Source organism: Apium graveolens, chromosome 9 (genome assembly GCF_009905375.1).
Source record: "Apium graveolens cultivar Ventura chromosome 9, ASM990537v1, whole genome shotgun sequence".
In the NCBI taxonomy this organism is placed as follows: Eukaryota; Viridiplantae; Streptophyta; class Magnoliopsida; order Apiales; family Apiaceae; genus Apium; species Apium graveolens.
The window spans coordinates 21,396,997-21,413,262 of NC_133655.1; the positions used below are offsets into that span (position 1 = coordinate 21,396,997).

The window sequence follows — 16,266 nt, forward strand, 5'->3', positions numbered from 1 at the left end:
TGAAGCCAATTTGCCCAAAACTCAAATCAATAAGGATGACTTGGATGATGATGAGCAGAAGAAAGATGATCAAAAACTTTCTGGCTCAAATCCAAGTCAATCCTCCAAGACAACTGGCAGCAAAGAAGATGAGAAGAAAAGAGATGCCAAGAAAAAGGGAAATGATGTGAAGAAGGGTGATGAGATAAAAAGAAAGAAGAATGAGGATGATTCAAGAACCAAGAAAAATGTACAATCAATTCAAATTCAACTTGCTCAACCCTCTAAGCCATCAAACTCAAACACTTCACTACCTTTAACCTCTAAGCCTAAGTTTTTGTACAAACACACTGTAAACACCATACTAAAAATACCAATCACTTTCAGCCAAACTTCTCTAAAGAAAATCTCAAACCTACCTTCTATTAAGCCACCAATCAAAGTTCACAACAAATCTCTTGGAAGAAAACCAAACATCCCTTAGTAAATACATAACTGTAAACCTTTTTTATTTATTATAATAATATAAAAAAAATAAAAGATGCTGCAAGTAGCTGGCCACCAACTTGGGCTCTGACCACGTCCACTTTTTGCTCCAATACGGTATACAAAATGGGGATCCAAGTATATGTGCACTTGGGCCTGCATTGTTTAAAAGCCCAAGATTTTAATTAAAATCCTCTCGAGCAAAATAATTTAAAATTACGATCACTATTTACTTATGAAATTTCCCTCCAATTTAACTATATTAATTTAAAATAGTATTAGGAGACACTTCGTCAGTTAAATATATTTAATAAATCGGGTACCGGCATCAGCATCAACATCACATCTAGAGATGTACAAAAAGCCAATCGGATCAGGCTTTATCTGGACTTTAAAAAATCCGGTTTTTTTTTAAAACGGATCGGGCCGGGCTTTTATAAAAATCGGGCCGGGCCGGGCTTCCTAAGAAATATAAGGCCTGTTTTAGGCCCGCGGGCCGGGCCGGATCGGGTTTTATCCGGGCATTTAATTATATACTAAAAAAAAAATTTAATATTTTATAACTCGAATTATGAGTAATTTAAATATCATAAAAAATAATATCTTGATATATCAGATAGTGTAGTTTAGACACCGAAATAAATAATTATTTTTAATATAATATATAAATAATCATATGTAGCTTAATTACTTCTAATATTATAACATATTATTTTAAAATCATAAAAAATATTGTATATTTTCAAATTTTATATAAAAAATTCGGTTTTTTTATCGGGATTTTCAAAAAACCCGGGATTTTATCCGGGCCAAACCGGGACTTCACCTAGGTTTTTTTCGATCTGAGCTTTTATCTCGTCTTTTTTAAATCCGGGTTTTTCGGGTTTCGGGCCGGGCCGGGCCGAACCAGTCCGGACTTTTTTCCAGATTGGGCTTTTCAGGCTTTTTTCCGGATTGGATCGAATCGGATTTCTGAATTCAGATTTTTTGAACATCTCTAATCACACTTACTTAATCCATAACTCTAAATTTTTGCTTAATAAATTTACTTTTCTAAACAGGATCTGAATTTCTGATAGCGAGGCAACTTAAAACTTAAAACGGGAGTGGGTAACTTTTTAGCAAAGCAATACCTCATTTCCTCCCCTCCCGCCAAGAGTGAAGCTAATTGCTGCTCCACTACTACAAATTCCACTTGTGTTCACGCCTCTCTCTCTCTCTCTCTCTCTCTCTCTCTCTCTCTCTCTCTCTCGCTTGCTCTCCCTCTGCCTGCTACTCACCACAAGCGATCGCACCAGGTCTCTCTCTCTATATACATATTCTTTCGGTTACATATTCTGTATACCGACAAATTAAACTCCAGCTAGTAAGCATATTGCTCCGATTTTCGTTATCGGTGCAATTTTTGGCATAATCCTGATTTACGTAAGTATATGTGCGTTTTTGTGCGTCGTCTTAAGAGCAAATCAGTTGATAATCATAAAATTGTGAGAGATTTGTATAAATTGCATTAGAGATGATGTCGCCGCGTTGTTTTTCTAGTGTTTGCTGCATCGCAAGTTTTGAATCACCGTGGAGATCATATGATTGTATTCGACTAGTTTCGATTATTACCGAATATTAACATTCTTCTTTCGAGTTGTGCTGATTAAATCGTGATTTTGTAGGTAATTAGCTGTAGGCATTTGAATTTTTGAATTGCTATTTTTGATCAGCTCATTTTCAGTTGCTGTTAGTCTCTTTTGTGATTTCGTAAAAGTGTATTGTTCCGCGAGTTATATTTTGTTTGTTTGATGATTTTATTTATTAAATCGATTTGTAGCTCTTTGATGTTCTGTGCGAACTGCTAAGATATGTTCTAAATGTTGTGTGTGCGTGCGGCCCTAACTGCTCATTCTAATCTCTAGCCTCCTCAAATAATTTTACTGTTTTTACCTGTTTTTAATGAGGATTGATCGAATTGCTTGTAGACTGTTGTGCATTTTATTAATTAATTAAGTTTGACATGTTTGTTGTATGGACAGATCGAGGATATATTTCACTTTTGCTTCAACACTAGAAGTGATCATAATGGATACTTATGGACTGAAGTCAGTCTCAGATTTACCTGCTCCTTTCCGTTCAACTTTCAGTTTTAGGTGTGTATTAGTTTTTTCCTTAATCTTACCCTTTCACAAGTACAATCGCAATTTTTATTCTCTAAACATAATATATATTTGTAAAGTTAGAACTGTCATTCCTTTTGGCAAATGGAATTCATTAAAATATAGTTTTAACACAAGTGGAAGAAATAAGTAATATTTTCACTAGTTAATTTCAATCCTCTAAACAAATTCTTTGAGGATATCACCATCGTTCCTTCTACATTACTCGTGATACAATATAAAAGTGGTGGAACTTCAACACTTATGCAGATTCTCTCAATTCTGTAGTATGTCCTGGTGTACGGATATGAATAAGTTAGTATACGCTGCAAGTTATATGGCTGCTGATTAGTTTTGCAACTCTGCAAATTCTTTTGTTCGTAATTTGTTTGTATATATCTATGCATGCAGATACTTTAATTCACTCCAGAGTGAATGCTTTTCTACTTGTTTTCTTTCCGACGTGAACATGGTTATATCAGCACCAACTGGAAGTGGAAAAACAGTGCTATTTGAGCTGTGCATCTTGAGACTTCTTTCAAAGTTCATCTCTACAGAGGGGAACTTTATTCATGTAAAGGGGACTCTAAAAACAGTATGGTTCTTACCTAATTTGCCTATGTATGTGTTTCTTCAGTAGTACCCATGTCAGTTTTTTCAGCTTCTTTTACTAAAAATGTTTTCAAACCATAAGCACAATAACAAGGGATACCTTGGCTGTCCTTCACAAAAGATGCTCCATATATCAGATAAGATAACTTACATGTGTTCCTCTTTTAACATCTTATGTTCCATTGTCAATACTTTCACATACAGTCTGAGATCTTACATTATTTACATATTGACGACTCCAGTTCTTCACATAGATTTTTTTACAATATTTTCTCTTGTTAATTCATGAAATTTGTACTTTGTTGATCCATCTTTATTTTCTTAAAGATATATATAGCCCCGTCAAAGGCTTTAGTCCAAGAGAAGCTTCGGGATTGGGATCGTAAGCTTGGTTCTTGGGGAATTAATTGCTTGGAACTAACAGGTGACAATGATTTCTACAACATCAAGACTATACAAGAAGCTGACATAATTCTGACCACTCCTGAGGTTAATGTAGATAAATTTATGCAAAAATATTCTCAGTTTCTAACTAATAATTTGAATATTGGACATCGGCTAAATCGCGGTATCTCGTTTTTCAGAAGTTTGATGCAGTAACTCGGTATCGCATAAAAGATGGTGGTCTCGGTTTCTTCAGTGATATAGCACTGGTACTCATTGATGAAGTTCATCTACTGAATGATCCCCGTGGAGCAGCTTTAGAGGCAATTGTCAGCAGATTGAAAATGATCTCTTGTAATCCTGAAATGAAATCTAGTGCGTTAGCGCATGTCCGTTTTCTTTCTGTTTCTGCCACTATTCCAAATATTGAGGATGTTGGTAAAGTACAGTTCTGTGACATTGGTATTCATTTATCCGTTTTCATTTCTATAGTATGGTAATAACATTAACGTTTACAAACTATGAATGGACTTTTGCAGCTGAATGGCTGATGGTTCCAGTCCAGGGAATCAAAAGGTACTATGGGATGCAAATCACTTTATAAATGTTCTTGTCTATACGATTGCACATGCTCTGCTATCCTTGAGCACTAACAAAGCTTTCTCCTAATGTAATAATTATCCTCGCCTTAATTTACTTGTGCTGGAGAGAAGCGGTGGGGGGGGGGGTATTGAGTGTAATGCAAAACCAAATATGATATATAAGATGCAAAGACAGTAAGATTCATAACAATATGACTTAAGCTAGTGATTCCAAAATAGGTTTCTTTGTCCAATACTTTTCTTCTCAGTAATTTTTTTACCCCAAATGAATATGTCTATATATGTTTGACTGTGTATTTGAATGGCCTTTTTTCTACTGTTGCAGGTTTGGAGAAGAAATGAGACCTGTAAAACTGACGACCAAAGTTTTTGGTATATCAGAGTTTGATAATTTTACATTTATACCGATTCATTGAACTAAAGAAATTTCCCAGTTAGAAATAAATAGTGTAAACAGTGGTATTTTAATCTGGGGCTCCATTTTATGAAACATGTTACTTAGTACATTATCTCCTGCTTTGGATGATATCTAATCACTGCATTGTTGTTCACTACTGCTTGCAGGCTATACCCCAGCAAAGAATGATTTTTTATTTGAAAAGGTATATATTGACCCTTTCTGTTTTTTTACATGCCATAAACACATAAAAGTTCTGGATAGTTTGTCCTTGAAAATCAATTGTAAAGGATACTTCGGCCTAAAATTATGAAGCTAAATTGCTAGTGCTTTCAAAACTCCATTCTTGTTTCCTGATGATCTCTTTTTTCCAATATTCAGCGCCTTCAGAACTATATATTCGGTAAGTAGGAACACTAATTTTGATTTTTATCTATATATAGATTCCTACGTAAAAGTTATACTTTTTTCCAAAAATGGATGAACAAAAAACCAATTTTCCAGATCTACTCATGCAATATTCCAGAGGGAAGTCTACACTGGTGTTTTGTTCAACTAGAAAAGGAGCACAAGAAGCAGCGCAACGGCTTGCTCAGATGGCAATGACTTTTGGTCATTCTAATCCTTTCATCAAAGACAGGGAACAACTGGAAAGGCTGAGGGAAGTTTCACTATCCTGCACCGACAAACAGATGCAGTCATATATCCTCTATGGTGGTGAGTGATGATCTGTACTTCTATGAACTATTTGTAACTTTGAACAAATGACTGCTTGCTTAAAAACCACAGAAGTTGTTGCTCTGAGCACTTCCCAATATTGTTTTGCAGTCGCATATCACAATGGCGGACTTGCAGCAAAGGATCGTAGCCTTGTTGAAAGTCTTTTTCTTAGTGGGGATATTCAAGTTTTGTGCACTACAAATACTCTTGCCCATGGAATTAATCTTCCAGCACATACAGTGATAATTAAATCTACACAACACTTGTATGATAAATGATTTCCTAAAAAAAATTGTAATATTCATGTTCTTGACGTAAGCCTTTCAACTAATAGTTTTTTTTCCAGCAACAAGGAAAAAGGCCTCTACTTAGAATATGATCGATCAATGGTACTGCAGGTGTGCTTATTGTTCTCATGATTATTCTGAATTTATTTTCGGAACATTATATTGAACCTAATGGCAGTTACTTAAGGATAATACATATGTGCTTCAGGAATACAAATAGAACCATTGTTCATTAATATTAAGGTGATTTTTTTAATGTTTTCTAAGTAAAACTATACTACTGTTTTTTCCAGATGTGTGGAAGGGCAGGTCGTCCACCATTTGACGATACAGGATTGGTCATTATTATGACAAGAAGAGAAACAGTATGTAATATCTCTTTCAAAAGATAATAAACAAGAACCTATGCACGTGTGTACTGGTTTATATACTATATTCCGCATGCGCATGGACATTTGTGTATCCAGGATAGTATAATATGCCTTTGTTACCTGCACTGGGTTGGAAGTGCCAACATGGATACATGTCCCGGTGTGGGACTAGGCAGTATTTTGAAAGTTTTGCATGTTTTCCAATACCCATACCCGTGTCCAAGTGTCGAGTGTCCGCCATGGGAACTCGAAAGAAAATGAAGAGTACGGGTAAGTGGTAACAGAGGAATATGCAGAATGCTGGAGTTGCAGACATAAATGTAAACTCAATTATATTAACATTTCTTTAGGGGGGTGTTTCCAGAATCCAGATTATTTATATATACTTTAAAGTCTACGCAGATTAATCATGTTATGGTCTTACCGCACACATAAATGTTGTTGTCACTTGCCTATAATGTATTTGGCTGCTTTGAAGGTTATAGTCATCCACTTCAGTTTAGGAATATAGAAAAATTGTTAGATCAGCAAGTTCAGGAAATATGCATTATGCGCTGAAGCTGAACTAGATAGGTTTATGATGTCATTTCGATTCTGTGATCATGCTTGTTATTTTGAACCTGTTTTACTTATGGAGAGGATTTGGCCAACATCAAGAAATTTTGATTTGTTTCAAATTTTGAAATATCTATTTGCTGAAATCTTGCCATTTGCCATCATTTTAACCTTAGGTACACCTATATGAGAACCTACTGAATGGATGTGAAACGGTAGAATCTCAGTATGTCTGCTAACATAAAGCTTAAGTTATAATTTTAATTTTTTGCGGTGGTAAGAAAGTTGCAAGTTTTTTATTCTCGTGTGTAACTGAGTGGCCTATATGGTTGCTATCTGCAGATTGCTCTCGTGCATTACGGAACATCTAACCGCAGAGATAGTCCAACTGACAGTATCAGATATAACAAGAGCGATAGAATGGATGAAATGTTCATACTTATATGTGAGGATGAAAAAGGCAAGTCAAGTGAGCCATTGAGCCTTAAAAAAAATATATGAGATGTTTTCTAAGAGTTTTTTGCATCATTAGTGTCCTGAAAACTATGCAATACAAAAAGGGATGCCTATACACCGTATTGAGAAGCATGTACAAGGTATATTACAGATTCATTTATGAAGTTTCTATTTTTTTTTATGTTTATTTGTATGTTCTCAACACTTCTGTTCTTTCAGAGATTTGTGTTCAGAAAATTAACGAGTTGTCACAGTATCAAATGATTTGGACTGATGAAGACGGTTTCCTCTTGAAACCCCTTGGTATGAGTAAGCCATGAGAATTTCACGAATGGAAAGAAGATCAGTGAATTCGATATTAACCATAGTGTTTCTCTTCAACAGAGCCAGGAAAATTGATGACCAAGTATTATCTAAAATTTGACACCATGAAACACATTATGATGGCTCCTTCAAGCTGCAGCATTGAAGATGCACTTCGTATTGTTTGCCGGGCGGAGGAAATTGCATGTATGATCTTGAATCCTGCTGTGAACTTTGTACATAAATTGTTGACCGACTTCTTGATTTTCTAAAAATATAGGGATCCAGCTCAGACGCAATGAAAAGAAGATCCTGAATGATATAAATACTGATAAAGAAGGCCGACTTCGCTTTCACGTCCTTGCTGATAAGGGAAAAAGGAAAAAACGTATTCAGACCAGAGAAGAGAAAATATTTGTTTTAGTTAATGACTGCTTGACTGGGGATCCATTGGTCCATGAATTATCCATGAGTCAGGTCTTGTTGCTTGTGTTTATCACATAATATATGCTCATTCTGTCCCCCCTCTTCATACTGATGTTCAGATTGGCATTGTTATAGGACATGAACTCTGTATGCTCCAATGGCTGTAGAATTGCAAAGTGCATGAAAGAGTATTTCTTTTACAAAAAGAACTACAAAGGAGCATTTAATTCAACCCTTCTAGCCAAATGCTTACATCAAAAACTTTGGGATGAGAGTCCATACTTGCTGAAACAGTTACCTGGCATTGGGATGGTGACTGCAAAGGTTAGGTCCTGAACATGCATTTAGTGTAGTAATAATAGGATAGGACTTCTCACTCCTGCAACTTATTATGTTGCTTCTCAGGCACTGCATTCCATGGGAGTTGGGTCATTTGAGACCCTTTCAGAAGCTGACCCGAGGAAGATAGAGATAGTCACTGGTAGGAAGTACCCATTTGGGAACCATATTAAGGAATCATTGTCATCACTACCTGCAAAAGTCGAGATGAAGATGGAGGAGACAGTATGCCCGAGGCAAGGGAAATCCAAGCTAGTGATAACATTGACTAGAGTATTACAGTCGCTACAGTTCACAAAGAGACATTATGCTGATATGGTATGTGGTCACAGTATTAGCTTCTTATAAAAAGCATTTTAAACTATTCAGATGTATTATTTTTTTTCTGTTGTAAATGTGTTTGCTGTCACAGGTTGTTGGTGTTGAAGAAGATAACTTGATCATCTTTCATGAGAAAATAAGGTATTGATGGCTTCGTTATATGGATGATATCTAGTACTAGTAAGGAGTTTCTGCAATACTATTTTTATTTAATTTTCTAAACGATTGATGAATTATGCTAAATTTCCAACCCAAAAAAATGTATAATCTCTTACATTTATTTTCTTTGATGCTTTACACTGGGAGTCAAGAGCGGTTGAGTAATTTTGTATTTAGTTTTCAGCATTAGTTGTTTCGCTTGGTTGTCAAGTTCCATTTCCATTTCAGCTGTTAGCTTAGAGATCTAGTGGTTTAATTTATTAGCATTTTTTTGTAAGTCTCTCCACTGTTGTTGATGATTTTATCACTGAGTTTATGATATGTAACTCCTGACTATTGCTAATTTAATGACTCTTCAATTTGTCTGTGGCAGAGTGGACGACTTTCCGAGGTATGGCAAAGTAAAATTGTACTTCATTCTATATTATAATCAAATGATTCTTATGAATAAATTTTATATTATTGTTTGTTTATTAGCTTTTAACTTTATTGACAGCCCATATAGTGCAACAATTTTACTGTCAAGCCCTCGGCAAGGAAAACATACTGTCAAGGCAGATCTGATATTTGAGGATTTCAGTAAGCTCTCTTAATTGTTCTGGATTAATAGATTCTTTAATAACTAGGTTTATTAGTAACTGGATTACTTGCGCTGATGTACACGCAGTTGGTATTGATCTTCATCAGAAGGTTATATTAATGAAAGAGAGTAGCTCAAGTGTGCTACATAAACATGGAACAAAGCACGTTTCGTCATTTGCTCATCCCAAGGATTTGTACACTATTAAGGATGCCGACAAGTGTACACTCACTGCTCCAACAGAACAGAAGAAGGCCCCCAGAGCAGATACAGATTATATGTCAGTGTCAATTCTAATTGGTTTTTAGCATTTCTATTTCCTACTATCTTAGTTGTTATATGAACCGCGCATCTAATTTGAAAAACTTTCCATAACCAGCCCGAGTTTCAACCTTCTAGATGAGGATTTGGAAGAAAGCAAGATGCCCAGTTTTAAGCTTGTTGATGAAGATACAGATGAAGGTCAAATTTGTGGCACAATTTTTATGCATTTGGTCATATTCTCCTGTGTTTCTTGTATAGTACTGATGCATGGCATAAATGCAGGTTCACCTCTTATGTTGGTTGAAGACGATGACTGCAAAATTATAAATGAAAGAACTGTATTTGATCACATCCGAAAGAAGGCCAAGAACTTGCCTGTTCTGGCCACATCAAATGTTGACTCCCAGTTTTCTCCTTCATTAGAGACCTTGATGCTTATTAGAAAGCGCAATCGTGAGAGACAGCTAGAACTTGATAGTGCCATACAAGTACCGGATGACGTGGATGTTGAGAGTAATTCCCATTTGAATTTAGTGAGTCTTGCAGAACCAAAGAAAGCAGAACAAAATACACAGTTTGATAAAGATATGATACCAAACTGCCACATTAACACTGTGTCTGCCGCTAACAGTGCAGGTGAATTAATTGATCATGACACTTCTATTCCAGTTGATACATGTCTATGAAATCATAATCTCCTTTTATTTTGTTTCAAGGTATGCTTGATCTTGCACCTGAAGAGAGCACATCCAAAACTCTGGTCGGGGAAAGAATATTTGAACACATACGAAAAAAGGCTACCAATTATCCAGTTCTTGAGACGCCTTTTAAAATTCCTTCTCCTGAAAGTTTTCTACCAAAGAAGGAACTCCAAAGCCCAGGAAACTCCATAGGAAGTAATATGAAGCAATGTTATTCCACGGTTCTGCCGAAAAGGCAAAGGTGTTTTTCTCAAACAATGGGTGAAATCAGGGAGGCAGAGTCCTGCCTTGGGTTCAAGAGTGTGTTCTCATTTCTTTAATTGCTTCTTTTCCTTTGTCATCGTAGATTTTGACACCTACTTTTACGTTGTACTATTGTATGCAACAATCTGTTAAAAAAAACTGCAGCAACCTTCATTTTGCTCTAGTATTTTAAGCATGCGGTGCATTTCGGCCTTTCAGATAGACTCATTTCATAACGGCGTATAATGTATTGTTTTATTATATAATAAAACAGAAGTTCGTCTACCGTTTTACATTTTTATTTAAAAAAATAAAACTCAAACGGAGAACCGTCTACCATTTTATGTTTTTTATATTTACATTTCAAGGTGCAAAATGTCAGGTGAACTAACGTTTTGTGTTTATGTTTTTTTTCTCATTTGAGCACTTTTGGTGTATTATTTAGAGTCAGGAAACATCACTTAATATTACGTTTTCGATATTTTTTTTAATTTAATATTTTTAAAATTTAAGATTAATATCGAAATTTAACAATATTTAACATTTAGGATTCATCGATACACTTTTGCATTTTTAGAAATATTAAAAAAATATATTATATTGATTTAGGGTTTAAGGTTTAGGGTTTAGGGTCCTAGAGTTTAAACCCTAATTTAAGCTAGGCTCTAAACCCTAGTAACCAAAAATGTAAATTTTAAATTAAACAATTTTAAATTTAAAAGTATAACTTAATTTTAATAATTTTTAATATTTTAGGGTTTATCAATCCCCTTTTGGGTTTTGAAAATAATTTAAATAATTTTTTAATATTTTAGAAATTAACAATTTTTTATTTGAGGTTAAAAATATTTTTTATCAAAAAAATTATAGGTGTAAAACGCTAGATAAAATAATGTTTTTGGGTCAAAATGTTACATAATGTAGTGTTTGGAACCAAAACTCAACTTAAACTCACGATTTGCCACCTTTTTAAAAAAAAGCAAGTCAAACGTTCTTTGAAGTAACTTTTTGTAATATTTTTAAATTATTAAAAAAACAAAAAAAACGTATACGAAGTATCGTTTTACGGGTAAAAAAATAAACGCCCGAGATATTATAAAAGTTCTTTTGTGTGAAGTGATATTTTGGACCGTAATGCCTATTTGGGATTCCATTTTTCTCGCCATTATGGGCTAAAACCTATTCCAAGAGAACTTGAATCGTTTGACAAACTTTGGAAATGATCAATACTGAAATGGCAAAAAACATAAAGTTAAGAATGTGAAAACAATCTGCGATTAATACAAATAATCAAACAAGTGTGTGTGTGAGTAAACGAAATCAAACGGAGGAAGAAAAGATATAAACAGAAGAGAGATCCTCGAGTCCAGTTGAAACTGTCTCCTTAAAGCTATTTCGCCTCTCACCGTATGTGCGAGTCGATAGCCTCCCAGGATAAAACGAGGTAGCGGCGGCGTTACGGATAACGAGCACCTTCGGCGAGCTTGAACGGGCACGAAACTATCACCGAGAGAGAGAGATTTGTGTTTAGAGACGAATATGTTTTTGGTGTGTCTAACCCTAACGCCTTAGAGGTGTTTATATAGGTGTAGATAGACTTGTGCGCTACTCTTTTCCATAATTAAATATCATTAATTATGGAATCGGTGTAATACTTGCAAGCTACTCTATTCCATAAATAATCTGAAACAGAATCAGATTGAATATATCAAGACATACACCATATCAATTAATCTGAAACAAAATCAAATTAATTTATGCCATAATATTTGAGCCAAATTCTAATGGAAAATAATAATTTCCATTATTAAGAGAATATCATCATATCTCACACATCTTTTAGTCATAATGCTCAAAAATATGACTTACCAATATGGGACTTATACCCATATTTTCCAACAATCCCCCACATGGGTGAGATTGGTAATCTTAGTAGCACACACCAGAAAGACAGACAGACAGACACGGAGTTTGACTTGGTGATAGTTTCTTCGATCAGATATAGCATACGATAGGTAGATAATGCTCCTTGAACCTTCGCTCGAGTAAGCATACCGACTTTACTGGTAGACAGTAGACGTGCTTGTCCTTGAACTGTTCGACCGTTTATGTAAACGATGATATACTTATCACTATATCGTTTCTGACTCGTTCAGCTCTCATGAGTATGTCCATTTTGGCCATGGAACATCGTCCTGGTTCTGCAGAAGTTTCTAAAGAATTGTGCCTCGCAATTCTCCTTTGAAGCGGCCCCACTTCTCTCCCACATAGGTGATCTTTATCTTATAGAGTAACCCGCGTTTACTCAACTGAATTCCATGCGTTCACTCCTGAGCTCCACGTATTCATCAAAGATCATTAAAGGCTCAAAGCTTAACCTCGTACCTTACGGGTCTCACTGTTTCCTCATCATAGGAACAGGCCAGGGGTTACCCCCACAGTGATTTGGTCATCATGATTTAGTTGTCCCATTGAACCAAGTTCTTGGGATCTCCAGTCAGCAATGGTTGGGTGTCCACCATGATGCCGTTAAGCAATAGGCTTAAGGCCCATCCCTCTCGATGATTTCTCAACCACTTCTCTTGATAACCCTTTGGTTAGTGGATCCGCGATATTATCCTTTGACGGTATATAGTCAATAGTGATAATTCCGGTTGAGATCAATTGTCTAATGGAACTGTGTCGTCGTCGTATATGACGAGACTTTCCATTATACATCGTGCTCTGTGCTCTGCCAATAGCGGATTGACTATCACAGTGAATCCCTATTGCAGTTACAGGCTTTGGCCATCTTGGAATATCCTCCAGAAACTGACGTAGATATTCAGCCTCTTCGGCGCATTTATCTAGTGCCACAAACTCAGCTTCCATCGTGGAATGAGTTATCACCGTTTGTTTTGAGGATTTCCATGATATTGCCGCTCCAGCTAATGTAAACACATAGCCACTCGTAGACTTAAGTGCTTTCTTGCTAGATATCCAATTTGCGTCAGTATATCCTTCTAATACTGCTGGGTATCTGCCATAGTGCAGTCCATAGTCTCGAGTTCCCCTCAAGTACCTTAGTACCCTTATAATCGCTTTCCAGTGATCAGCTCCCGGATTACTCGTAAACCTACTCAACTTGCTAATTGAGTATGCAATGTCTGGTCTTGTACAACTCATGAGGTACATCAGACTACCAATTATCCTCGAGTATTCCAATTGGGAAACAGCTACACCTTTGTTCTTGGATAGGTGCAAAGTCATATCTACAGGTGTCCTAGCTTTCTCAAAGTCATCCTTAAGAAACTTCTCAAGGATCTTGTCAACATAATGTGGTTGACTTAATGCGAGACCCTCTGATGTTCTAGAAATTTGAATTCCCAGAATTACATTTGCTAGTCCCATATCTTTCATGTCGAACCTTGATTTCAACATGTCCTTTGTAGATTTGATAACTTTATCATTGCTTCCAGCAATAAGTAGATCATCTACATATAGTGTCATCATGACATAGCCATTGTCATTCTCCTTGACATAGCTGTTCTCGTTATCCTTGTAATAGGCACAGCTATCACATTCATTGATTTTGAAACCATTGGCCAGCACGACCTCATCAAATTTTTCATGCCATTTCATAGGCGCTTGTTTCAAACCATACAATGATTTCACCAATCTACACACTTTCCTTTCTTGTCCTGGGACAACAAACCCTTCAGGTTGTTCCATATAGATTTCTTCATCTATGTCTCCATTTAGGAAAGCTGTTTTCACATCCATTTGATGTACAGTTAGATTACGCATTGCAGCAATAGCAAACATCATCCTTATGGACGTTATTCTCGTTACAGGAGAATATGTATCAAAGTAATCAAGGCCTTTTTGTTGCTTGTATCCTTTAATTACAAGTCTGGCCTTATACTTATCAATAGTGCCATCAGTTTTCAACTTCTTCTTGAAAACCCACTTGCTACCTAATGGTTTGCAACCAGTTGGCAAGTCCACTAATTCCCAAGTATGATTTTGCATAATTGAATCAACTTCATTCTTGATGGCCTCTTTCCACATAGGTCCATCAGGTGAGGTAACCGCCTCCTTATAAGTTTTTGGGTCACCTTCTTCGAGCAAATAGGTCATAAAATCAGACCCATAGGATTTCTCCGTTCGTTGTCTTTTGCTCCTTCTCACTACCCCCACATTTTCGTCTTCACTTTCGTCACTCTCATTATCGTCATCTACAGACTCATGAGATCGTTTAGACGTCGTAGGTTGTTGGTTTCCTGGATTACAGGGAAACATCGTCTCAAAAAATGAGGCATTTCTTGATTCCATAATGGTATTCTTTTGAATATCAGGAATCTTGGATTCATGAACAAGAAACCGATATGCAGTGCTGTGTGGAGGATATCCGATGAAGACACAATTCACAGTCTTAGGACCTATCTTCACCTTCTTCGGTGTAGGGATCAGTACCTTTGCAAGGCACCCCCACACTTTCAGGTGTTGGTAACTTGGTTTCTTTTTCTTCCACATTTCATAAGGACTTACATCCTTATTCTTGCGCATCGTAATATTTAAAATATTATTTGCGCTTAAGATGGCTTCTCCCCACATCGATTGTGGGAGCCCAGAGCTTAACAACATCGCATTCATCATCTCTTTCAGAGTGCGATTCTTCCTTTCAGCCACACCATTTGACTGAGGGGAGTATGGTGCAGTGACCTCATGGATTATACCATGTTGTGAACAGAATTCCCCAAACGGTTCAACATATTCACCTCCACGATCACTTCGTATCGTTTTGATTTTCTCAGTTTGTTGTGTCTCAACTTCTTCCTTATAGATTTTAAATTTATCTATAGCTTCGTCTTTGCTTTTCAACAAATATACATAGCAGTATTTTGTACAATCATCAATGAATGTAATAAAATACTTGTTTCCTCCTCTTGTTGGAGCGAATTTTAAATCACATATGTCGCTATGTATTAGGTCTAGCACTTTGGTGTTCCTTTCCACACGTTTAAATGATGATCTCGTTAATTTTGCCTCAACACAAGTCTCACACTTATGTTTTGGATCGATAGTAAGTTTAGGTATGTATTCTTTTGTACTTAAACGTCGTAAAGTGTCATAATTTACATGTCCTAATCTAGCATGCCATAAATTAGGAGACTCAAGCAAGTAAGCAGAAGAATTCTTCATTTCATTATCGTCCTTAACGGACATTACATTGAGCTTAAAAAGCCCATCAGTTAAATAACCCTTGCCTACAAACATACCACTCTTAGACAAAATAACTTTATCTGACTCTATTACAATGCGAAAGCCATGCTTATTCAACAGAGAACCAGACACAAGGTTCTTGCGAATATCAGGCACATAAAGTACATTCTTCAAAGTCAGATTCTTCCCAGAGGTCATCTTCAGGATCACCGTGCCTTCACCCTCAATGGTAGAAGTTGCTGAATTCCCCATGTAGAGTTTCTCACCAGCATCGGAAGCTTTGAGGCTAGAGAAAACCGCCTTGTCTGAGCAAACATGCCTAGTAGCACCAGTATCAATCCACCATTCACGTGGATTAGAACCGACCAGGTTCACTTCAGAGACCGTAGCACAGAGGTCTATGTCACCCATCTCCTTGGAGATATTCTCTACCATGTTTGCTTCTTTCTTCTTGTTGGGCTTCTTGGGCTTCTTGCAGTCAGAAGACCTATGACCAACTTTATCACAGTTGTAGCACTTTCCTTGAAATTTCGACTTCGAAATCCCTCCCTTGGGTGCCAGCTTTGCCCCTTTACCAGAATTAGCCTTCTTGGGCTTGGAGCTTTGAGCATGCTCCACCATGTTTGCCTTCTCAGTGGCAACGTTAACTTTCTTCTCGGACCCTCTGTTGTCTTCTTCAATACGAAGTCTAACAATAAGATCCTCCATAGACATCTCCTTTCGCTTGTGCTT

General features: G+C 36.5%; 1 protein-coding gene across 3 annotated transcripts; it reads left to right on the forward strand.

Annotated features, from left to right (window-relative positions):
- The first annotated feature begins 1,586 nt into the window (after positions 1-1,586).
- On the forward strand, positions 1,587-10,588 carry LOC141682829 (DExH-box ATP-dependent RNA helicase DExH17). Of its 3 annotated transcripts, none has more exons than XM_074487520.1 (28): positions 1,587-1,763; positions 2,490-2,603; positions 3,021-3,204; positions 3,549-3,710; positions 3,806-4,043; positions 4,145-4,181; positions 4,533-4,579; positions 4,772-4,809; positions 4,986-5,007; positions 5,109-5,321; positions 5,433-5,589; positions 5,671-5,722; positions 5,905-5,976; positions 6,714-6,763; positions 6,880-6,997; positions 7,070-7,133; positions 7,213-7,296; positions 7,378-7,503; positions 7,577-7,773; positions 7,858-8,046; positions 8,128-8,379; positions 8,474-8,523; positions 8,915-8,932; positions 9,038-9,120; positions 9,209-9,401; positions 9,501-9,583; positions 9,668-10,021; positions 10,102-10,588. In XM_074487520.1, the coding sequence occupies exons 2-28, from the start codon at positions 2,536-2,538 to the stop codon at positions 10,404-10,406; spliced, it is 3,456 nt and encodes a 1,151-aa protein (XP_074343621.1). In that variant the 5' UTR covers positions 1,587-1,763; positions 2,490-2,535; the 3' UTR covers positions 10,407-10,588. The 3 variants fall into 3 exon arrangements, with proteins under 3 accessions (XP_074343621.1, XP_074343622.1, XP_074343623.1); XM_074487521.1 differs by having other exon boundaries at positions 1,753-1,890; XM_074487522.1 differs by lacking the exons at positions 1,587-1,763; positions 2,490-2,603; positions 3,021-3,204; positions 3,549-3,710 and having other exon boundaries at positions 3,957-4,048; positions 10,102-10,587.
- Positions 10,589-16,266: the final 5,678 nt, after the last annotated feature.